A 24,590-nucleotide genomic window follows, 5' to 3' on the forward strand; every position below is an offset into this window, starting at 1 on the left:
TGTCAGGTCGTGGTTTGAATCCAATTTTACACAAGCACCCGTGACATCCTGTGTCAGAGCTCCATATTTGAATATTTCATTATATTTTAAAAAATCCTTCCTTTTATTTGGTTTAAACAAAGAACCTGCCTTCCTTTTGGTACAGTGACAAACACCTGGTTGATTCCTGCAGAGTCTGTGCAAGTTGTAGACTTCATTTCAGGGATCTGTATTTGATTAGCTTAGATTTTAGTTCTGAAAATCGATTCCACAGGTTTATTCTTTTTCTGAAAACTTGCCAGGGCAACCAAAGAGCTTTGCCTACTTTGAATTGATTTTTTCTTTTAGAAGGGGGGAGGAAGGAACTAACTGAAAGTTGGTTTTGCTTCTTATTTTGGCAGTAGGGTTGTAGATTCTGGGGTATTGTGATGACCTGAATTTTGGTCACTTCATAAACTTTTGGCAGAATAAATATGCATACATTTCCTAGTTTGAGTCTTCAAAGATGACATATATGCCTAAGTCTTATGAAGACTTTCCCTGCGCTTGCTGGGGAAGGTCTATGTGGAGTCAAGCAACCGAGGTAACAGCAAGGTCCCTCCCTCCTACACAGGCAACTGCCTGCCCGCTGAACCCAGGAGAGAGGGAAATCTATCTGAATTTATCTGGGAACAAAAAAGATATGCCATTTGCAAGAAAAATGGAGTGTAAGAGACTCAGATATGACAAGGAGATAGAAAGCGCATTTCCAGAAAGAAACTGGGTACGATAGGGGTTTAGCTATCTGAGCAATGGCAAAGGGAGACGTGGATCTGCAAGCAAGAGGCAGGCATCGCAGGATGAGAAGACTGATGTTTTCTTTGGAAGAGAAGGTAAAGGACTAAGACACACATTTGGGAAGGGCAGGAGCAAATCGAGTGCAGAGCAAACAGTTGCCAAGGCACACCTCCCTCTAGACTTTGGAATGGGACTCGAGATACCCGAGTTACGTCCTGCCCCAACGATGCCATTCCCGTGTCACTGCAACCTCTCGTGAAAAGAAGCTGAGCGTTCAGTCAGGCAGAGGATGAAAACCAAGATCGTTCTTTATTATTTCAAGTAGCAGAGGAGTGCTGCATAGATCTAAAGTCTGGCTCTTACCATAATGCCCTGTAATGAAATTTGGTGGGTTTTCCTAACAGGAAACGATATAAGCACACACACAATAAACCAATACTGTTAAAGGACTGCTGAGATTAGAAAGTCTTAAAACTAGGAAATATTTTAATAATTTGTACAGTTTTTAATCAGTTTTCCTGTGCATTTCCCTTATGAAAGATTTCAGTGGCACCATTCCTTGTTCTGCTGCAGGCACAGAAGGGGAGCGCGCCGGTGGAGAGCGGTGCCTGCTTCGGCTGTGCACCAGGTGACACAAGGCAGGTTTCGCTTCTTACCGGTAATTTTTCACTCTGTTCTTTTCAGCTTTGTTTTGTTGAGTTCAAGACAACAATTCATGCATACCGGTGTTAACTAGTATTTCTGGAATGTACGGTCTCTTTACTGGCTCAGCTTTGCCCAACTTGTTGGAGAGAAATAGGCAGATTTTCTGATAAATTGAAACAGTCTAGAAAGAACACAGTTTGCAGGAATTTACGTTAGTCATCAGCCAACAAAGCTACTCTGTGTATTTTGTCTAGTAAAGACAGTTGCTGAGAAAACCATGGATACAGATTTAGAATAAATGAATCTTCGAGGGCGTAAGGAAGAAGGGACACAACGTGAAAAAAAAACTTGTTTCAAAATCAGACCCTGCTTTCAAGTATGGTTTTAAATAATGACTTTTAAGGCTGAGAAAAATTCCTGAGTCCGTTTATTCTGTACTGCTTCCACTAATAGCAGTAGAATGCATAGCCATGATTATGCACGTAACCCAAGACTATTTTTGCATACGAGAGACATCACCATCATCATCGTCATCTGTTGAGCCACGTAATGTGACTTGAAACTCAGTTCAGTGCCTGAATTCTCCAGCTGGGTGTGTTAACAGGAAATTTTAGAGGACAATTGCTTCCCCTTGTACGTCCCTGAGCCCAGCTCTCTGGACACTAAATGAAGTGTTTGGACAGGAGCCTTTCAGATCATTCCAGTTGCTATAGATGTAAGGGCATTAACACAAATACCAGTAATGCTCTTTCGGTGTCACTAGAGCCACCATTCCTTTTGCAGGGTATCAGAAACATACCTGCACGGTCAGACAAGGGTCTTTCATATAACATGTGAATTTTAGCATTATAATTGCTTGGGGTCATTCTTCAGTCTGGTCCCTTCGCTGGTTGCGCGTTAATGTCCCACTCGGTGCAAGGGATGTTGGCAGACTGTTTAAAGTCGGATAGAAACGTTGTTATTCTTTTTTGCTAAACATTTACATCCTGCTGCTGAGTACAGACAGCCCTACTCTCCTGCTAAACGACCCGGCCTCTGGTTGTTCAGGAGACACGGGTAAAACTACCTTTGGGGGGAAGATGAGCCGACAGATATTACTAACGTTTAGGTCTTTTGTTTGAACGCTTTCATTTTTGTAAGTTCTAATGGGCAGAGCCCCAAACGGCTCTGTTGTTGGTTGGATTTTGGGGCTTTTTCCGGCTGGGGATGAAGCAAAGCCCGGCGGGGCGGGCGGGGGCGGCTCACCCCCTCAGCCCCGGCCGAGCCCAGCGGGGAGGAAGCGGGGGGCCGGCAGGAACCGGGGGGCCGCCCGCCCCCTCAGCCCCGCCTCAGGGGCCGGCGGGGAGCCCCTGACTGACGGCCGGGCGGGAGGCGGGAGGGCGGCGGCCGGGGCCGGGCCGGGGGAGAGGCCGCCGGCGCCGTGGGGCGAGGCGAGGCGGAGCGGGCCGGCGAGGAGGAGCGGGCGGGCGGGCAATGCGCTGCCGCAGCCCCGTCCGGGCGCAGGCGGCAGCCTTGTGCAACCAATATGGCTGCGTGCGCCCGCGAATGAAAGGAGGCGTTTGGAGCTGAAGCCGTCCATCCGTCCGTCCCCCCCGCACCCCCGTCTCGCCCCGCGGCCGTGTGGCCTCTAGCGAGGAGAGGAGGGAAGTTGTGCGGGCTGCCGTGCGGGCTGCCCCGCGGCCGGGTGCGGGGGGGCCCTGCCCGCGGCTCCCGCTGCCGGCTGTCCCCCGCCCCGGGGCAGCGGAGAGGAGGAGGAGGAGGAGGAGGAGGAGGAGGAGAAGAAGTTGTTTCGCCGCTCGGGGGGCGGAAAGGAGGCGAGCGGGGCGCCAGCGGGAGGAGGAGGAGGAGCAGCGGCAGCCCCTGACGGCGGCTCGCCCCGCGCCTGCCTGAGGGGGAGCGCGGCGGCGGCGGCTCCCGGCCCGGAGAAGGAAGAGCCGCCTCGGCCCAGGTCCTGCCCGAGCCCCGCGCCTCTCCGGCCGGCCGGAGCTCGGCCGGGGGCCGCCGGTTGCCGGAGGAGGGCGGCCGGCCGTACGGCGCCCCCCGTGTCGGCCCGCGGCCCCCCGGGGGTGGCGGGGGGAAGTTCGGCCGGCGGCGGCCTTGCGGCGCGGCCATGGAGCCGAAGCACAAGGAGCTGCTCGCCCAGTGCCGCCAGAGCCTGGCGCAGGCCATGACCGAGGTGGACAAGGTGGTGGAGCTGCTGGAGGCCGCCGGCGCCCTCGGCCCCCGCGACCTGCGCGACCTGGAGGCGGCGGGCGGCGGGAAGGCCGAGCTGCTCATCGCCCTGCTGCTGGCCAAGGAGCGGGACCACTTCCAGGACCTGCGAGTGGCCCTGGAGAAGACGCAGCCTCACCTGCTCTCCATCCTCTACCTGAACGGCGTGGCGGGGGCGCCGGCCGAGACCGCCGGTGAGCGGGGCGGGGGGGTGCGGGGGAGGCTGCGGGGGAGGAGGAGGAGGATGGCAGCGGCTGCCGCCACCCATCCCCGCCGGGAGCGGCTGGGCAGCGCGGGCCCCTCGGGGCTCCCCCCGGCGAGGGTGGGGAGGGAGCGGGGTGCTGCGGGCGGGGTCCCCCCTTTGGGGCTCGCCCCTCTTTGCGCTTGGGCGCTGGGTCCTCCGTCCTTCCTCCCCCGCCGGGCGCGCTGGTGCCGGTGCCCGGGAGGTGCCGCGGACGCCGCACGGTGCCCCTTGGAGGAGCGGTCCCGGAGGGCTTTTGCCCCTCCCGGGGCCGCCGGGGGTCTTAAAAAGTCGCTTCTTGACCGGGCAAAACTGTGAAAGCCCCCCCTCCCCGCAGCCGGTCTGGCGGCACTCCAGAGATGTGCGTTTGAATAAACGCTGCAACTATTTTTCTCCGGACAAACATATGTTTGTTTGAGGCTGCGTTATCGTAACTCTTCTTGGCGGTTAGAACAGGAAAACAATTGCCTTAACTGCAAATCCAGACTGGAAGAATTAGAGTGTAAACCTTCTGCTCAACTAAGTTGGGCTTTGACCCACAGGTCTTTTCCTATTCTCTTCCCTCCAAAAACAAGCCACAGCCTGCTTTTCTATGGACAATCCAGGCTTTAAAAGAATAAAAACAAACCAAAAAGAAAGAACTGGTGATAATATACAAGGCCCTACAAGTGCAGCTGTTTCTAGTCGAGAAATATGTCGATGGAAGTAGATGGTAATTCTTGTAGGTTACAGACAAAGAATATGCGGCTGTCCAAGCGGTGTGTTACTCTTCCAGTGAGTGTCCAAGTTGACTAATTCAGAAATGTGGCGTCCCTTTTTGGTTTTATTTCCAGATTTGGAACTTGCAAGGTGACTGCCTGTTTACGTAAGGAACTGCATTGGGAGGGTTTCCTGGCCCTTATAAACGATACCATTTCTTTAGGAAAATAAAACTTTAATATAAGGGCTACTTCCCTCTGGAAAAATAGTGCTTGCATGTGCAGTTGTGCTGCGTGCTCTGCCCTTATTTGAATTATGTTGTTGATGCTACGGGTTTGGTAAATGCAACAAATGCGTGAGGGTCTTGCGTTCTGTTTTATATTGGTGTGTTATAGTGGATGGCCTTTTCTAAGGACTGTATGGCAGGACCTCACAGGATGGGGAAAAATGGGCTGAACAATAGACTTCAACACTTCTACCCTTATGTGGTCTGACATCAATGGGGGGGAGATGAGGGCACTCGCTGCCTTTCAGAGTGGGACCCATGATGTTTTTGTATGATTAGATTAATGCTGGGCTTTGTCTTGTTGAGAAGGTGCATTAATGGTACTGGACTACGAACGTTCCCCAGCCCTAAAAACAAAGGTGTAAAACGTGAATGACAGGGAAAAATGAAGTAGGCGTTGGGTAAAGTAACACTCTTGTATTTTAAAAATACAAGTTGGAATTGTAAAACGTCTCACAACGCTGCGCTCTCAAGGGAAAAGTAGTTTGGCAAAATGAACGATATCCTCCTTGACTGAACGCGTTCGTGAGGCTAATCTGAGTTAAATTAACATCTGTGGGGGGGAAGGATATTCCCCTGACATGATGGGTTTTAAAATTTTATTGCTTTCATTTATCAGTAGTAATAAAGAGCTAACTTTGAGAGCTACGGTTTTGTTTCCCTTGCGATAATCATGCATACAAATTAGTACACAGGAGATTGCTAACAGCGAGCATAAGAATAAACCATCGTGCAGTTAGGAAGGTGAAGGACCTGAGCCTGCAAATGCTGTTGCGTATATTCCAGCTGTACTCGCCTGAGGAGGTTTTGTGGTGAGTGGTCTCAAGGCTGCTTGTGTGACTACTGAACGTCTCCGAAAAAATCCCGTTCTATGCACAAGTTTATCCTGGATGTGTTTTGCAAAGAGTTAAGGTTGGAGCGTAACTGTGGTGGGAAGGTTCTGGTTTGAACCTGTATTCAGATGTAATTGGGTTTTACTCCAGTATCTCCCTGTAGGAAGCCTGACCACCCAACTGCTCTTCTCCCGCCCTTTCTGAGTTTTACTCCTTTTCACTGGGAATGTTGAAGGCTGGTGAGTCGAGTCGCTTTTTGTTCTTTGGGTGTAGCAGCAAACTGTGAGCAAGGTAGCATGGAAAACTGCGGAATTCTGCGTTTGAAGTACTTCATTAAAACAGTCCTTAGCACATGCTGTGTGAAACGCCTCTATTCTTAACGGCAAAAATATATTTGTCTTAGATGTTCCTTTAATTGAACCTATCCAGCTGAATTAATTTTTAAAATTACCATTGGTATATGAATAAATGGCAGTTTACGGTGGTACACTTAATTTTAGCATTATTTGGAACAGGAGGCTAATATAAAGCACATTCCCTGAATGCTTGTTGGAGGTGAAAATTATTTATAGCCAATAACATCTCGTAATAGTGTTCGCTAATTTCTTTTTCCAGTGTGCTGCTGTTGTGAGGGAAGCAGGAAGGTAATCAGCAGCATAATTTTTGTTCAAAGTCGCAGAATTCAGGATTCACTCTGCTCACTGCACTAGCACCAGTGATTCTCCTTCCCTTTTAATGTACGCAACATCTACCATTACTTTGTGTTTTACTTGATGGTTTTTTTTCCTTGTCATTTTAAATATCCCCTCCTGTTGGACTCCAAAGGTGCTAGGTAAACTTGGGTGGACACTTGGCCTTTATTGATATCAATGGTTCTTCTGGCTGGCTTTTTATTGTAGAGTTTCCCCCAATTCAGTCCCCATTTAAGTATATTTGTCTTCTATAGTAGCTTCTAACTGCTTGTTTTTAAACCTAAAACTGTATAGTGGCTTGTGGAGCACACTTTTTCCAATGAAATGTATATTTTTTTAAGCTTGTTTGGTTTCTAATCTGAGAGTAGTGTGCCTACCAGTGTTAGTAAACAGAGTGCAAAATGGAACAGGAAACCACCTTCTGTCAGAGCAGAAGTTAACCAAAGTGCAAGTCACTCTGTTTCACTGAGCCGTGTTCAGAGACGCTAGTTCTTCCCTGGGTGAGACCTTTGATGACCACCTTACGCTTTTGTGTAAATGTTTCTGTGAGAAATTGGCTCTGTCCGTGTGAAAGTGATGGTTTGGCTGATTTAAAACCTCCCAGTACTTTGCACAGGGACTAAGGCTTTAAGTAATATGCCAGGTGCTTTTATTTATTTATTTTGGGGTGAACTGATGGATTATTATTAAACATTTGATTTGGCAAGATACCTCCATCGGGCGTGTGAGAAGTCCTGGTAGAATAACATATCCCTTCTCATGTGGAATTGATTTCTGAGCGTTCAGTTACCTCTTAGATATCTTGCTAAGCAGATAATATTTCATTCCTGTAGTTGATACGATGTGAATTTTGTGACATAAAAGGTATCCAAGACAAGAATACCATGGAAGATACTCCATTGTGACAAGTACTAATAAAGATGTATTGTCTTTTAAATGTAATTAAAGGGCTAGAACAGAATTTTAATGAAACTATGTAGTCTATAGACTGCTTCAGGTAATGTAGATCTTTGTACTTACATTTTTGTGATATTAAAACAGTGGGGAAAAAGGTGGGTTTGGTTGTCAAGCATGGAATTTAGTTTTGAGATGAGCTACAAAGGTGCTTCTAGTGCTTTATCCTTAAACAGAGCAGACTGTTGAACTTAGAAAGCTTGGCTGCTGGTTTCACATCTATTAAACTTTTAGGTTCACAATTTCCCTTTATATTAGCAGTTAGTCTCCTACTTTTCTGTACCCCTACAGCTGCAATCAGCAAACGCACGTCTGTAAGCTTCACGGTAACGTGACGGCTTTTTTATTGTAAGGATTTAGCACCGTTTTGGACTTTAAAAGGAGAGCATGTTAGGCTGCAGAGTTGTTTTATTTAACAGTTTTAAGATTGGAGTTGAAGTTTAAAAATGTCCAAATTTGATTGCATTTTTAAAAACTTCTTTAAGGGGTCAAGAAGGAAGATGGTTGTAGATTGACTTTGAAAGTTTCCCTTCTATTATTTAATAAGACTTATTTTTTCTAAATGTGTTTGAGCAGAGATCAAGTGTTAATTTCCAGTCCTGAAAGTACATGTGAGCATTTATAGGAGTAGGAAAAAGTTAGGATTCAAACTTTTTATAGCTTTTTAGTGGGATTATATAAACTTCCTTCCTCTGCTTTATAAAAAAAAAAAAGAAAGAGTTGTTTCAGACAATATCAGGTTTGAAGTCACAAAGTTTACTTTTAAATAGTACAAAATCTTTCAGCATATTGAAAAGCAAACGCAAAAGGCAAGCTCTGTATGTATGAATTTAGGAGGTGGGGAGCTGGGACCCACTTCTCTTGCTGGCAGCATTGGAGAGGCCCCTTAGAATCGCAGTAATGCCAGGGCTATTCGCGAGGAGCTGTGAGCGTGACTGCTCGGGGCTGGTGCTGGGCTCTCCACCTTGTGCCCCCTCTTCCCTGTCCCCCACAAAGTCTTGACCGGTCCCTACAAAACCTTGCCTGGTGACTGGTGAGAGGAGCTTGGGAGCAGGAACGAGAACTTGAGCCAGCAAGGAGCCGACAGACGGTATGGAGGAAAGGTGTGAGATGTGGAGGTGGGATGTGGTGTCCTGTAGGAGCAAGTGAGAATAACGGGGAGCTTGGGAGGCTGTGGGGTGAGGCAGAGCAAGAAGACGGTAGAAGTGCTCGGAGATGAGAAAGATGCTGGAAGCCTGCGTTCCCTGCGAAGGAGAGAGGGGAGAATGAGGAGAAATTGTAAAAGCATAATTTACTGACTCAAGGACCGAACTGACAATTTTGCAATTAAGTGCAATTTGCACTCCCTTCCGTCGCTGAAAATTGAAGAGTGGGAGAAGTAGAGCAGTATGTCTGGGTTTTTCCAGGCCTGTTATTACTTCCCAGGGTAGCTTCGCAAGCCTTGTTGCAGGATTTCTTAAACCGTGCAGACGAAAAAGCAGGCAGCGTTCAGAAGTCCCATTCAGACAAGTACAGGTCTTCGGCTGCGCTGAGCAGTAATTAAACTTGATAAAATACCCAGTGCTGGTTTTGCAGTACCTGTGTTTACTGATGATCTCAGATTTGTGGTATCTCTTGGAGCTGCCAGGCTAAAAAAGCCCAGGAAGTTTCCGGCAAGTGTCTGGAGGGGTATTCCCAAAGAAACGTCTAATAGTAAGTGAAGCAGGCTTTCAATCCCAAAGAAGGAAATGCGTGTTTCAGTTAACAAATCCCAAGGGTGGTAGTTCTCAATTACATTTCTGCTGTGCTTAGGGAGGGGGTGGAAAGAAATCTGGCCACACTAGACTCATGGGGACATAATTTTCATCAGTGTAAAGTGAATAATAATACTTTTCATGGTGTCAGTGCATACAGCTGTCAAGTTGCTTTGGACATACACAGGGCACGGTGTCTTACAGAATGACAGAAAAGAGGAGAGACTAATATATTTCTGAAGAGTTCTTTTAGTTTCTTACTTCTGTGAGTATCCTGAGATAGAAGCATAAATATAACTTTCAGATATGATCAGTAAGAAAAGCCAACAACTTCCCATAACTTGCTCCTTATGTTAAAGCTAAAGATTGCCTGTCTCAGAGGTTTCGAATCTTTAGCTTGATTTAACTACCATTCTCAGCCTCATTGGTGTCTTGTAGCTTTAACCAGTGTTGGTTGCTGAGAGTTTTGCAGACCTCTGGTCTAGATAGCGAAGCCACAGTCACCACATGGGTAGTGACTTTGGGCTTTCCAGTCCTGTTAGCAGCCTGCAATTTGAGCTAAGTATTCTTTTTTTTTTTCCTTTTGCTTCTTCCTTTTACCACAATTTGTTTTTTTCCCCCTTTGTTTCTTTGAATTTACTTCTTAGCTTTCCTTGCTCCTCTTAACTCTTTTTATTTTTATCCCTTTAGTCCTAATTGTTATTTCAAGTATTACTTTAAAGCACTACAATTCCTTATTCCAAACCCTGGTCATTAGAAGGATAACCAGTAAGTCTTGATAAATTCCTTCTGCTTTTCACTTTTTTCCGAACAATTTTGTAGTCTCTGAAATCTCAAGGACAGAGGTTTCATCTTTGAGAGCTGTTCAGTCCCCAGCACATTTTGGGTGTTGCAGTGTGAGGCAATTAGTTCCTCATTTGGCTCTTTTAAAATATAAACGATCTTAAAATGCTGTACATCTAATAAGGCAAAAACAGTTCCTTATGCAGAGTGTTCACAGTATTGATCGAGATGGGAAAACTTGGCATATAAGGTTGTATGGGAAGAGCTGTAGTAATGGAGTTGAAGCATCTAGGCTCCTGTGACTTTCCAAATTGTGTTGGGTGGTCAGTGCTGAAACATTATTTGTGACCTTCAAGATGCAAGTCATTGACTGCTTTTTTGTGAACGGTGATAATTTAGAACTGAATCATTTTGATGTAGGAGCTGGAAATGTTGTACCGACTGAGCTTTGGCTTGAGCTTAACCAATGCTTTTCTAATGAAAGCATAATGAACAAAGTGCTGCCCCTGTAGAGATCAGCATTGTAGTGTATCTTGAATGTTGGAGCCCAGCTCTTCCAAAAGGGCCGTTATTTGGAGTTATCAGTGTTCCTCTGGTATATTAACTCCTGTCAACGCAAGGCAGAATTACTAAAATGTTGAAGGAGGCCCATAGTACTGTAGCTTAGAAGCCAGTTTGAAATACCTAGCGTGCAGTGTTTGCTTTATAATGGCTATATTTGTGTGCCTCCTATAGGTTGTGGTGCACCGACAGGTGGTAAAACCAGCATCCCTTACTGTTGTGGCTAACAAAGAAGGTTAAATTTGGGAACTGCTGTTGTGCAAGAGGAGCCTGAGCTCTGCAGTTGTACCGTTGGCAGGCTTGAGAAGCTGGGGATAGCAGAGGGGCTACCTGGAATTGATGGCTCTTGAAGAAGCTGGTGGAAGCACTTGGCCACTTGAGGTGAACACTTAAGGATGTTTTTCTTGACGGTGTGTGATTACTGGGCAACACAAAATAACTTCCTAGAACCGGAAGGCCCTTCTTACCCAGCCTGGTGTCAGAGGAATTTAAGAGCAGGCCATTTTATATATATAACCCCCAACCTTCTTCCTCCTCACAGCTCTTAAAGCCTCCAATTTCACAATTCCTGGGTTGAGTTGCTCAGCAGTTTGCTTGTTCACAGCATTAATTAGTTTGTTCTGGAGAGCTGCTGTTTGTATTTTAGAGGAATCTCTTTTTTTTTTATTTTGTTTTGTTTTTTAGTTGGCTGCTAAAGGAATTGTGTTTTAAATAGGCCATATTGCCCTGGTTCAGAAGCTTTTCAGGCATGCAGCTGGCCTGTAGCTGGAGAGAGAAAGCAAGCAAGAATGTGAAACCAGTAAGTGTTTCAGCTCGAGAGTTGGGGGGAACTGGGTAAAGAGGGGCAGTTGAAGGGTTGTGTTTTGGCAGACTTTTTACATAACTGGCAATTTATTGTGTATTCAGATGATAAACCAAGAAATTCTCCTCTTCCCCACCCCCAAACCCTCAAAGCCAATGTTCTTTAAACTTCTTTCTAAATTAGTTTTCTTAAAAATCCAGTAGAGAGCGTTCGCTCTTGTAATTATTAATATGCCTTGTGACAACGTTCTTGCCTCTTGTGCCCCCCCTCCTTTCACCTTGGCTTTTTATTCTACCTGAACATAATTGCTGATTCACGAACATGCTTATTATTCATGTACTTACCTTCCAGCATGTGAGTAATCCCCGTTTATATGCATCAGGTTAGGCATGTGCAAGTGTTGGCAGGATCCTGGCCTTGCATACTAAGCTCTTTGGATTAGACAATGTCTTCGGTCAAGTACCGCTTGTACACTTGGGCCTCAGGACGTGAGGCTGACGGCTCTTTGCTTCTCAGTAGCGCTCAAACTGGCCTATGCGTAGGAAAATGTAGCTGTTTTCCCTGAGGATTGATGTAAAATGTAGTTGGTATTTCAGACTCACTTGGTGCAGGTGAGCTATGTCCTGTCGATGTTGGTGCACCAGAATCCTTCCTTTCTGAGCATATTCTTTCTTTCTGACACACGGGCCAGCAGGTGTGTGTATGTATGGTTTGATTCAAAAGCATCAGAGCTTTTGGGTTGGGGAAATAAAGCTGGTGTGGTAAATATTCATATAAAAATTACCAAATAGAGCTGCTAAATTGTTACATAGATGTTCATGTGTTATTTTAATAAGCATAAAATATTTATCTCCTTTATTGTTTCTGTTTCTTCTTTGCATTTGTTTTTCTTGTGGATAGCTTTCTCCTGTTGCATGCTTTTGTGGAAAAATAACTCTGGGAAGAGATTTTTTTGAGATTCTGGTAACCATGTGATCTTGCGATTTTGGAGCATTTAAAGAATTTCAGGCTGTCTTCCTTGCTTATGATCCTCTTGCAGAAAGAGGGGTTGTTAGAGTTGTTGTGAGCTATTGAACTGAAAGCCGACACGAGACTGGCAGGTGTGATTTTAGTGACTTCTTCTTTTTCAGGAAAGCATCTTGTTATGCAGTTTTAAGGTTCTCTTAAACATTCTGTACATGATCTTGTGAACATTTGCAACAATTTTTGAGGAGGTCTACTTTGCATTTAGATCACGATGAGTGTATGTTTCATAGGGGTGAAACCAGGTTATCTAAAGGTTTTGTCTGAGGCTATATGCATCACCACAATGAAAATAATCAGTTATTAACTTCACTTCTTAATCTTTAGAATAATAATGAATGTCCAGTCTGGTTTTTTCCTTCTGGATGCTTTTATGAGAAAGAGTGATGTTATTTGAGAGCTCATTTAACCTTTAATTGAAGATTAACAGATTTTCTCATTCAGTTTATTAAAGGCTGTTTGGCTTAAGTTGGACTGGTTAAAAATAATGTAAAAAGCTGAAGTCTTAAAACCAAAAAAACCTCAAACAAACCTTACACAACAGTAGGCTTTTCTGTGTAATTGATCAGCTGGTTTGTTGTTGTCGTCAGCTGCTCCATCAAATAGTTCTTGAGCTGGCTAGACTCGGAACGAGCTATGTAGGTACAACCTGAATTTTAGAAATAGTAAAATCACAGAAAGCAATATACCAAACCCCCTCAAAATCACAAAAGAGGTCTTCTCAAGAGGGAATTCACTTCTAGTTAGATTGCTTTCACCTTAAAGCATTCATATTTTTTCTCCCCTTTCAACAGAAAGGAATGTTAATGTAATTCTTGTTCAGCCCCATTCCTGCTTTCTGTGCTTGGTCCTTGGGATGCTCAGACTGCCTCTTTGTTTCCTCTTTATTTCGATATGCTGCAACAGCTTTCCTTTGATGCTCTGCCAGTGCACAGGTAGCCTTTGCTTTTTTTTTGCTGGAGAAATATAAGTTTCCAAGGCTTCTAGTTGCCATTAGGGTGTTAGGAAAGGACCCTTTCTGTAAGATGCATCAGCTACTTCTTTAGGTTAAAAGTCTGATTAGTCTGCCTTAATGGATTTAAAAAACCGCCAAACAACCCGTTGAGTAACACGAGGCTGACATAGGTATAGACTGCAGACCTGAACTTGGAGATATTGCATGAGTTACTTGTCTAAATCGCTGGCCTTGAAAATGTGTAGACCAGCACTTTAAGGTTCATTACAGTAGCTCATAATTCAAATATTCGTCTGTTACCCTGGTTCATGAACCTTTCTTTGTTTCCCAGCATCTTTGCAGTAGTCAGGAGTATTTTGTGAGCTGCGTTGCTACAAGTGGCGGAGCAGTTTATTGACTGAGCAGGAGAATGTTCCTTGGTAATGCTGAGAAGCAGCTGCAGATACTGAGGCCAGAGATCCTTTCTGCCTCGGGTTTTTAGGGCTTGGCAGCATAAAAGAGTATCGGTATTAATATAAAAATCAGTAAGTATATGAAGGAAATGTTCATCTGGCAAGGCTGGTGACAGTCCTGTAAAACACTGTTCAGCTGAAACCTGTGTGTAATGTGTGCTGGACTGGAAGAAAACACAGTGTGTAAATAATAAGCTGTTTTTGTGTCTCTGGCTGAGTTTATCTTCAGTGATTTGCTGTGCATACATGACTTGCATAAAATTTCATTTGCCAGAGAGTATCCCGTTGTATTGTTTAGAAGGACAAATCTCTGTTTAATTTTAGAGCCAGCTATAGCAAATTCATTAAGTGCCGCAAAAAGCCAGGCCGTTAGTATGGTCTTGGGACTGAACTTTTACTCTTTTGGGGCCCTGATTTCCTCCTTTCCAGTGACAACCGGAACGTCAAGGCAGACTGGTGAAACTCTAAGGGTTGCAGCGTGGTTGTTACCTGGCTACGGTGATGAGCAGTTCACTGAGCGTGCTGTGCTACACAGCGTGCTCTGTGTAAGGAATTCCAGGGTGCTACACTGCGTGTTGCTCAGCGTCTCCGGAGAGTTGAGTTCTTCTTTTAATGCTCCTGCATCTCTGCATTGCAACAATACAGTGCTGAGTTTAATGGTTTTCCTCTGAATCTGTTTAGCTTTCCCACAGACAGGTGAGCCAGATCGTATCCGAGGGTTGTAGCAGCAGATGTAGGGAATTCATGTAAAACGTTCTGTAAATTCATTCCACCAAATGCATTTGTATGTGTCTGTTTATGCATGGACATTTCTAATGCATGCTGCTTTAGTAATGAAAAACACTTGGGGGGGAGAGAAATTTTTATATTGGAAGTAGATGAGACTTAAACACTTCTTCTCAAATGATGTAGTTTATTCCTATCAAAATGCTGTAGTTCATTCCTACAATGTATTTAAGAGAACAATAAAGGGAAAAAAAAACCACCCCAAAATTCAAGTTTTGTTGAAGTGTGGTTACATACATCATTGTGTAAGACACAAACTCGCAGTAATCCTACAACCATACTGTAGCACTTTGTGGTGAAATAATAGCCTGTGAAAGATAATAAATTTGCCATGGCTACAGCTTCCCTGGTCTTTATGGCAGTGAGAGGAGGTGACTTTAGATCAGTGGGGCTTTAGGGTTTCTGACCTTGTAGATGAGATCATGAGACCCTGGCCTTTGGGTGAATTCCAGATAACATCAGATGATGGATAGTATCCACATTTTATGTGGAATTCTTAGTGTTAAAAACGCTTCCTTTTCTGGATCTGTCTCAGAAAATCACTAAAGTGTGCTTAATTTTCTTAATTACTTCAGCAGGACTTTGTTAGCGTATGGAGGGGAGTCTCATCTGGCTGGTTAATCTCCGTTCTCTGTTTTCTTCTGTCCTCCTGTGTTTTCCAGTTCACACAGGGTGTATTTGAAGACAGGTTTCTCGGCTTTACTGACCGAGCACTTGGTGTCCTCGCATGATGGTGCTGTTAGGGGGCCTGTTACGTATATACACTAATGCACTCACACAAACTTGCACATCTTAGAAAGCGATGAAAGGGAGCGTACTGCTTTAAGTGAATTCTTTCATCTTGTTTAATACTACAGAATTTTAATCTGAATGTATTTGTGTTGTTCTCTTTGCCCCTCTCAGTAGTGTGATCTAAATAGAGCTTGTAATTATGGTAAGATATTGTAGAACATTGTAAACTGAAGAACCCAGGAGCACTTCTGTGATCCCCACTTTTGCTCTGTAGAAGATAAACAGGTACGAAAGTTCTGGTAGGACAAATAACTCTGCATTCCCCTAAGAGATGTCTTTATGTTAACGCCTTTTTCAGTGAGACTGAAAAAGAATAAAGATCAATTACACTTTTTTCAAAATTAAATAATTTCTGATTTGAAGAAGTTACATGAAATGCAGATGTCTGATATTTATGTTCTGAAGTTATTCTGGGCAGCAAAGTTGTTCAGAGCATTTGTAAAGACAGGTAATGAAGAGGTGTGGCACGCTGGGGAGTTGTAATGAAGTATCTGTATTTTTGGCTGTTGGGTTGCAAGGCGCACCAGTGGCTAGGCTTCTCCAGAAAGGACTTTTGAAAGCTCTCGAAGAAATGAACTTGTTCTTGAGTTCTCTTATACTGGACAAAAGTGATTTAGGGAAGCTAGTCTTTCTGCACCAACAGTTGTTGTGGGTTTTTTGTTTATTCTTGTTTTTGGTGTTTTTTCTTTTTTTTTTGTAAATAAGTGCGTTAAGTAAGTACATATGCATCCTTTTGAACATAAAATTGGGGTTTGTCAAAACGCATATATCACAGGTCTTACTGAAATCAGGGTTTTTTTCCTTTTTAAACTTCAAAGCAAGTGTTTTGTGGGTTTTTTAATGGATTTATTAGCATAATGAAATATGTGTGTGTGTATATATATATACACACACAAAAAATTTTCCCGGTAACCTGTCTCAGATCAAGAGCAGAGTTTGATAAAGTAACTTCGTCCTTGAAAATGTAATTCTGTTGTGTCTATCAGATACATCTGATCTGCATATCTGCATTTTAGGCTGGAAGTGGCATCACAGAAAAAAGCTGTTATTCTGAGTCTTCTAGACAGCTCTGTGTTCATTAAGAGCTTCGTTAAGAGGGAACCTGCTAATGCTGAAGCTACGAACGCTCATTTCATGCTAGTAATAAAAAAACAAATTCAGCTTCAAATAATCCTCCTTAAAAAATGGCCTTTTAGAGAGAATCTTTTTTTGCCAACCACCTTCTGTATAATTTGATTTTGGCCATTTTGTGGATGTTTGTCATGGTTTAGCCCCAGTCGGGAGCCAAGCCCCGCGCAGCCGCTCGCTCACTGCCCCGCAGTGGGAGGGGGGAGGGAATCGGAAGGGTGAGAGCGAGAAATCTCCTGGGCTGAGATAAAGCCAGTTTAACAGGTAAAGCAGAAGCCGCGCACACGAGCACAGCAAACCGAGGAGTCCCTTCCCCCTCCCCACGGGCAGGGGGTGCTCAGCCACCCCCAGGAGAGCAGGGCTCCGTCACGCCTAACGGTGGCTGGGGACGGCAAACGCCATCCCTCCCAACGTCCCCCTTCCCCCTTCCTTCCCCCAGATCTATGTGCTGAGCATGGCGCCGTGTGGTGTGGGACATCCCTGGGGTCAGCTGGGGTCACTGTCCCGGCTGTGTCCCCTCCCAGCCTCTTGTGCCCCTGGCAGGGCATGGGGAGCTGGAAGGTCCTTGACTAGGGTAAGCACTGCTTAGCAGCAACTAAAACATCTCCACGTTATTGACACTGATTTCAGCATGAATCCAAAACACAGCCCCATGCTAGCTGCTCTAAAGGAAATTAACTCTGTCCCTGGACAGTGTTTAATCTGAAGATGTGGCATTACTGATGTTAATTCCTCTGCCTTAGTTTCCTAATGCAAAAATTGGGAACAAACATTGCAGAGGTAAGTGTGAGAATGCTGTTAGTGGAATGACCACCCCTGAAGGGCTTGGGGCCTTGTGCCATGGGGAAGAGGGAAAACGACGTGTATTTGGAGCAGGATGTGAATGATGTATCATTAATAAACTACAAGGCAACTCATCACAAGGACTCCCTTCGTGGTGAAAATCAAGTGGAGTTCTGTAAGGGGGGAAAAAAATAGATCATGGGTAATTATATGTGCTTGCTTAAGCCCTGAGCTTCTTTGCAGAGCTAGGTGACCTTTCATAGGCTCGGGTTTGGGGTAGGATTTAACACTTTTCAACCTGCCTTGCAACTCAGGTGGTCTGGTCAAGAGGAGGGTGTGCCAGCCAGCCTGGGGTCTCTCCACGGTGTGGTGTGGATGGAGCGATGTGAGCTTCGCAGAGGTTTAGGGCTGAGAGGCGGAGTGGGTGGCTGAGAGAAGTCAGAGCAAACTTCTTGAACTTCTACCGCAGTGACGATTTGTGAGCGTTCCCTGTTTGCTTTGATACAAAGTCAGTTAAGTTAGCTGAGATGATCATTGCTGCTACTTCGAGTTGGCGTGAAGAATTCCCTGCCACACATAAGAAATGTTGAAAAAAGGTTGTTTTTTTTTTTTTTTAATGAGTACTCTTGTGGTTGTTGCTGCTATAGTAAAATGCATCTGGTTTTGGCATATCAGTTTGAACTCAAAATTTCAAGGTCAGGATGTTGTTTGAGCTGAAGTCCAGAGCTCGGGCATGGAGTGATCCATAACTGAAAATAGATGTGAATACTCTTAATTTTAGTGTGTTCTTAAATTTGTCAGTTCATGACTCTAAAGTTGAGAATTTGCCTCTGAATGTTTTACCAGATTTGACATCCATTACATAAGTCTGTTTTGTGATTTCTTTTTCAACTGCTGTGTAAAACTTCTAGAAAGAGCCCTTTGCAGTGCACGGGAGATGTAGCTGATTTCTGCAGCTTGGGTGGGATAACCGTGGTAAAATGGTTAGTGCACATTTACTGATAATCTTTGCTGCTGCTGTCAGATATGCAAATGGCTCACATACGACGATGGAGAGTGAATTGACTGCGTTATGCGAAGACATAATATTCTTTTTTTGCTGTGCTCAAATGCTGCTTGCAGATCTGAAATGGGAGCATATTAACATTTAAAATGTGCGATGCCTTAATGCTGCTTTCAGACACAAAGCAGAGAGTGTGTTCATGGGTTTGCAGTTACTGGAAAATGTCAAACTAGATGTCGAATGCCTTGCTGTTGGATATTCCCCTTCAGTGGCAATGCTGTAAGAACATGGGAAATGCTAGAAGTATAGCTGAGTTACAGCTGCTCTGCCGTGTTTAGACACGGGATTGCAAATTTTGTCCTCTAAGTGTAAAGATGTCAGTTCACTTTCCTATGAAAAGTTGATTCTTAGGTGGAACAGGGTATTTTTGTCTCTTTTCTCAAAATTGGCAAGAATTGCTAATTTCCATGAACGGATGGATTATAGTGACAGCAACAAATTGAAGACCTTTGGAGGGGGGTTCTGTCATTCAGAGGAAACCAGTATGTGAATGTGAACACTACGGCAGAGCAGATCACACGTTACGAAAACATAAGTGACTTGCCAAGTTTCATCTTATTTTTCTTAGAATTTATGTTCAAAATGGTGTATTTTCAACAATTAATCTCACTGTACAGGTTCACAATGGTGGTAAAATGCAGTTTTACAGCTGGAGGGGTTTGAAGGCGGGAAGGGAGGAGTTCATCCCGAAGGAGAGCCGCGAAGCTGTGACAATACCTGCTCCAGCGCCCTGTTAGTGCGGCCCGCAGAAATAGCACCGTGATTGTCGTTATTTTCCAAGTTAGTGCCTTAAAATACATGATGCAAACTAAAGCTAATAGAACAGTGCTGTGACTGTATCCCAGTAGCTGTGTCTTCCTGGTATATTTTGACAAAAATAGCCTACCACCCTGTACAAAGAAGAAATACAGGAAAGCCTGCAACCTCTCCCAGTGGTTTACTGCTGATGGGCTTTGTAATTACATCTGTCTAACTCCATCTGTACCCTGCTCGGCTCGAGGTTGGATCTGAGATTAATTGTATGACGGAGGATCCTGGCTTACAGCTATATCTTAATTAGAATTCATAATCCACATTACGCAAAAATATCTGAAAACTCTGTTCTAAAAGAACAGTGATTATAGGGCAAGTGAAAACATTTTGATCTTTCTTTTTTTCATAATTTTGGAGTAACTTAAGTATATATAAATATATTCCCATGCCATCTCGTTTATTTTTCTCTTCATCTTACTCTTGGCTTCTGCCAGCTTGCTTAATGCTCTTTGCCTTTTTAATTAGTAGGAAAGAGCAAGTAGAAATGACTTTTCTGTGGTGACAGTAACATTTGAGAGACTATTGAATGCTGTGAAAAATACTTCTTTTCTATGTTTTGAGATTTACTGCTGTTGAACGTAGCTCTGATACTGAGATAAATACACTAAATCCTTTTGAGTTGGGTGTGTAATATTTTACTTAGTGTAATTAATAACTTTTTTTCTGGAAAATATCAGAAATACGTAGTTCAGTTCTTGAACTACGGTGGTGTGGTTGTTGCATTTAACTCTTAGTTCTGGTGGTGTCCTGGCTGAAATGGATCTGTTTCTAAAAGCCGTGATTTGCAAGTATTTAATTAAAAATGCACAGGAGGTAACATGTATTGTATTCTGGGAACTCTCAGGCTGCAGTCTTGTGAAGACTGATAGAGAAATTCTGTCCTAATGATTTGGGTAAGAGGAGAAAAAGATGGGAAATATGCGCTTGTTTTTTATTTGGGTTACTTTCATGTCAAGTGCTACAATGTAACTGTAGAACTGGTGTTTGTTTTGTTTGGGTTTTTTTTCTAAACTGTAAAAACAGTGTTTGGGGGAGTTTTCTTCAGGTGAAGTGAGTTTCAATATGATAACCTTTTATGTCTTAAAAAAAAGGGGGGGAGCAGGGAAGGAAGGAAGTCTTAAGGACCTTCCTTAAACAGCATCACTTAAGAGGTTGGGTTCAGTTTAATAAGGTACGTAAGCACATGCTCCTCTGAAGCAGGAGAACACTTCCTCTCATGGGTTTTATAATGATATTGCTGCTTGCATGAGCTAAGATGATTAAGTATGACCCTAATGTTGTTAAACCAGTGCCTGAGTTCCTGATATGATGATTTGCAAACAAAATTTGCTTTGTCATAGTGCCAATTGCGTTCCGGTTTGTTTGGCGGCATTTGGAAGTCCAATGCCCTAGCTTGGTGCTTCCTTGCTCCGGTTGAAGATCCTACAGGGGAATTATCTTATGTGTGAAAGAAGATGCTGGGTTGATAGAAAAACACAAAACTATTTTTCAAACCTCAGGGTTTTTGTATTTTCATTTGAAAGTTTGTATTAAGCACCTGCATAATGGCATAATAATGTTTCAAGTTCCCATAAAAGTCAGGAGAATGAAGTTGCTTTTTACCCAAGACTTAACATAGATTTTGAAAACACAAAAACCTGCAGGTTTTGTATTGATTGTAAGTGTTACCAACTTTGTTTTCCTATTTGTTTTTTTTAAGTGCTGTTCGTAACGCCAAGTTCTCATGCATTTTGACATTTGGTTGCAACCTACACAAGGTCTGTGTTTTGCCACAGAGGGAAAATAAAGCCAGGTAACTCTGACGTTCAGAGGTGATCGCTGGGAGCCCCTGAGCACTGGGTTACCTGAAGGCCTGCCGCAGACTGTGGGATGTGATTACGTGACTGCTCAGAGTAGCTGACTTGAGCTCATCTCTGACCAGCGAGTGATTTTTAGCCTTACTGGAGCCGTGCTAAGAGTTAGTGAAGAAGGAAGAAATGTGATTTTTTGCTACTGGATCATCTAAGAGCTTTCTTCTCTTTATTTGATTAAAAGGCTGGTCTGGTATAGAGATGTGCTGATGTCTCGATTTTGGCTGGCTTCAGGTCTGTCTTTAATAATTTTGCACGCACATTTGGAACTCGTGGTTAAAAGGGCAAGTTGTGTCTTGGTTAGCAGCATTACCGAGAGAGGAAATGGCCCTTCTGGGACGGCACCATGCGATTTCAGCTGATGAGAAGGGCAGTGATGTGGTGCAATAGGCAGTGTTGACACTGGCAGTGTCTCTGAGAAGAAAGCACAACTGGGTTTCTCAGTAAGGAGGCATGTCTTCAATTGTCGTTTACAGCACATGTACAAAACTGAGGATCTTTACTTTGTGCCCATTATACTTTGAAGGGAATATTGTACTTGCTTGCTGCAGCTTGAGTGTCTCTGGCAATAGGGTGTGACTTCTGCCTTGGCTAATTGCTGTGCAGCTGCTCACCCCCTTCCTCCTCAGTATCTTGGTTAACATGGTTACCTGGACCTGTAAGAGAGAGAACCCATGGTATCCATCCTTTACAAACTAAAACTAGGTTATATGTACGTTAAAGCTATTCAGCTCCTCTCAGGAATTGCACTTTAATTTTGCAATTTTGAAAAAAAAGCCAGTGTTGTAGTTATTTCCCTAGATTTGGGGGGAATCTGCAAGCTAGTTTCACAAAGAAGCCACTAGTACTGCTTCATAAAGGGGTTGTGCTGCAGTACTAAAATTCAGCTGCGAGTGACCTCTTAGAACTTTGTAACTCTACACCAACACATCCTAATTGTCTGCTCAGGTCATAGCCAGCCTTTGTTGTCCCACAGACCAACGTAGGGTACTGGGCCAACTGGTTCAGCTGCCGTCCTGGCGCTGGCGTGGAACAACAGCCCTTTGTTGCGTGCGGGGCTGGTTGCGCTGCTGAAGGACCGGGGAACCTGCTGGCCCGCCTCCCGTTGACTTGCGCTTCAGTAAAGTGTGCAGTTTGGGTTACGTTTCCACTAGTAGCACAAAGTCGGGGGGATATCTGCAGTGTGTTTTTGTTTGGTTTTGGCCGCAGAGGTGTCGGCTCTGTGCTACACGCGCAGCTCGCGGTGCCTGAAGTGTGACAGTGTTTCCTGGGTGGGTTAGCAGGCGTAGGCTTTTCAATCTGTGTTCTTGCGGATATTCTGCTTATGTTTTAGCTTGTACCAGTGATGTTTCTTGTAAAAGCTTACAAGGAGTTTCATTGGTTTTGCTGTGGGGCTTTTTGTTTGGTTGGGTTTTTTGTGGGTGGTTTTTTTTGTCTTTTTTAAACTGCTTCTCTTCAGCAACTCTTGGACAAAGGCTTTTCTAATTTATAGTTAAAACTAATTTCAGGATGCCTTCTCCAGACCTGTGTGGATAAATGTCCTGCTATGAAGAATAACATTTTAAACAGAAAAATGTTGATACACGTGCACTGTCTTGCGATTCCAAGGATTTGGAAAACCAATAATTGGGGTTGTTGCAGGGATGTTGCTTTGTAAGAGCACTGCCATGCCAGAAGCGTATGAAGTATTTTGAAGCTGTATCTAAACTGATTTGCGTGCAAGGCATGAATTTGTGTTACATTTACTCAGACATTGCTCCTAGGATTGTTAGTGCTGATTGTATATCTTCTTGCTGCTTTAATACAAATACATTCTGCAGCTTGACTAATAAATAGAGTACCAGTAATACTTGGTGGTTCAGTGTAGATAACTATAATTTCTTTAGCTTCTCCCCCGCCCCCCCCCCCCCCCCCCCAGCATTAACTTACATTTTTAAATCACAGGGACTAAGCTAAATAGTTTGTTTGATACATATGCATAGAATATATGTTGGTCCATGCATAGTGCTTGGAAAAGTAATATGGCTGCTACTAATAACACTGCCCTTGCAGGTTTTTTTGATTATTATTCTGATTTTTTTCCAAGCTTGCATTAACTCAAGCTTAAGGCTTATTGCATTTTATGAGCACTTGCTTGCTGGTCTCGCTCATCCCAAAAGCAATGTGCAACAAATACATTATTGCTATAACAGATTAAAAAAAAGATCAAGTGTTAGGCAGGCAGCACCTGAAACCAGGTGGTGATGATGATGGTTATTAAGCAAACTTGTCTGGCTTTAATCAGAGACCTGTTTGCGGAACACAGACTTGATGAGCAAGACAATAGCAACATGATAATGACAAAGCTTTGCTGGGCTGGGAGGACTTGGGAGCAGCATATATCAGGTACTGTCTGGGCGATCCACCTCCGATCCTTGGAGTTGAGATGGAAGATGAGTTGGAAGAGGGCAGAAGCAGAAATGTGTTACTGTAAAGCCGCACTGAAAGGTATTGGGAAGCTGGGTGGTTGCATTGGTGCTGAGTAGCTTTGTCGGCTCTTTGTCGGCTGTTCTTTTGGCTTTCTGCTTGGTTGTGGAAAGGCAATGGAAAAAGATTTGGAGTAACGTTTCTTTTTTCCTTTTAAAATTCCTTTATGCCCCTCTTCTCTCTTTCTGAGGGATGTGATAATAGCGTTGATCTGCACCTTGAACAGCAGATTGATCTATTTCAGCCATTTTTTGCAGTAGTTTGGCTGTAAAACACAGAAAGTTGCTATTTACAAGCAAAAGCTAATTGAAAGAAGTTGCCAAAATTCCTTTAAAGAAGGAAAAACATTTTTCCTGGCAAATCAAGCAGTCGGATCTCCAACCCAGCCATTACCTTACACGGTTTCTGGTAAGAATTGTGCAGCCTGAAGAAGTGAAACATTCTGAGGTCAAAAGCAGGCTTTTCTGGTGGTTTGATTGTGGCAGTGTCATTACCCACTTCCTTCTTTGAGCGTTCGGTAGCATAGGAAGCTCTTCAGCTTAAGTCCCAACCACCTGGGCTTCCTGTGGTTGCCTGGAGACTGATTAAAAGCCGCACACAGGGGAAGAGAATTCTTTTTTCCTTCAAAGTAAAGTATTTGTGTTTTGTTCCCACCCCCACATCGGATATATGTGTTGTAGCTGTGGATGAATTTCTTCTCGAGCCATGTTACCTTTTTAGCTTTGTACAGAACCTGTAGCAGAAAATCCTGTTACATATCTTTTCAGATCTTACATTGGTTCCTACACAGCCAGCTTTTCTAGAGACAACCTGTGAAGTGATTTCTGGTAATGGATTGGCAATAACTAAAACGGCGTGTTGCAAAATTTTCAGGAATGGTCTGCGTGTGTCTCGTACTGGAATCTTAGTTTGATAGAAAGGCAAGGTCCTTCTGAGTGTGATGTTGAAGTTCTGGGTATGCAAGTGGGATATATCAGTGTTTAACTTTTTCCATTTATAATCGTGCCTGGAGGATATAGTCTTGGCTATCAGCTGAGGCTGAAAAACCAAGGTGTTATGGACCTGGCTTTTGATAACTAGGGCTTTCAACAAGTAAAGGGAGGTCTTGCTAGTCACCCTCCTCAGACGTGGTGTTTGCATTTCTGTGTCCTCCCCCCAGTTTTTTCATTCTTTGTTTTAAAGGTCTTGCGGAACCTTTCCTGGAAATCCCATGGCAGGATTTGTATTGGCGGCGGTGTTTGTAATGAAGTCTTGAGTTTGCAGCTGCGGAATCAAATGGAAAT

The 24,590-nt window shown here is 43.9% G+C and overlaps 1 protein-coding gene and 1 long non-coding RNA gene across 3 annotated transcripts in view; one reads left to right on the forward strand and one right to left on the reverse strand.

Moving 5' to 3' along the window:
• Positions 1 to 1,210: 1,210 nt before the first annotated feature.
• Positions 1,211 to 3,826, reverse strand: LOC142064612 (uncharacterized). Its single transcript, XR_012663166.1, has 3 exons — positions 3,752 to 3,826; positions 2,201 to 2,333; positions 1,211 to 1,582 (listed from the first exon to the last, which is right to left on the reverse strand). It is a non-coding gene; the product is annotated as an uncharacterized LOC142064612 (long non-coding RNA).
• Positions 3,270 to 24,590, forward strand: part of DLG5 (discs large MAGUK scaffold protein 5) — a 111,055-nt gene continuing 89,734 nt past the window's right edge. Inside the window, exon 1 of one of the 2 annotated variants that reach the window (XM_075109775.1) lies at positions 3,270 to 3,806. In XM_075109775.1, the coding sequence (XP_074965876.1) occupies positions 3,512 to 3,806 (295 nt within the window). In that variant the 5' untranslated portion in view covers positions 3,270 to 3,511. The remainder of the gene's footprint in view (positions 3,807 to 24,590) is intronic. The other variant, XM_075109774.1, reaches the window with a different exon arrangement.

Source organism: Phalacrocorax aristotelis, chromosome 14 (assembly GCF_949628215.1).
Source record: "Phalacrocorax aristotelis chromosome 14, bGulAri2.1, whole genome shotgun sequence".
NCBI lineage: Eukaryota > Metazoa > Chordata > Aves > Suliformes > Phalacrocoracidae > Phalacrocorax > Phalacrocorax aristotelis.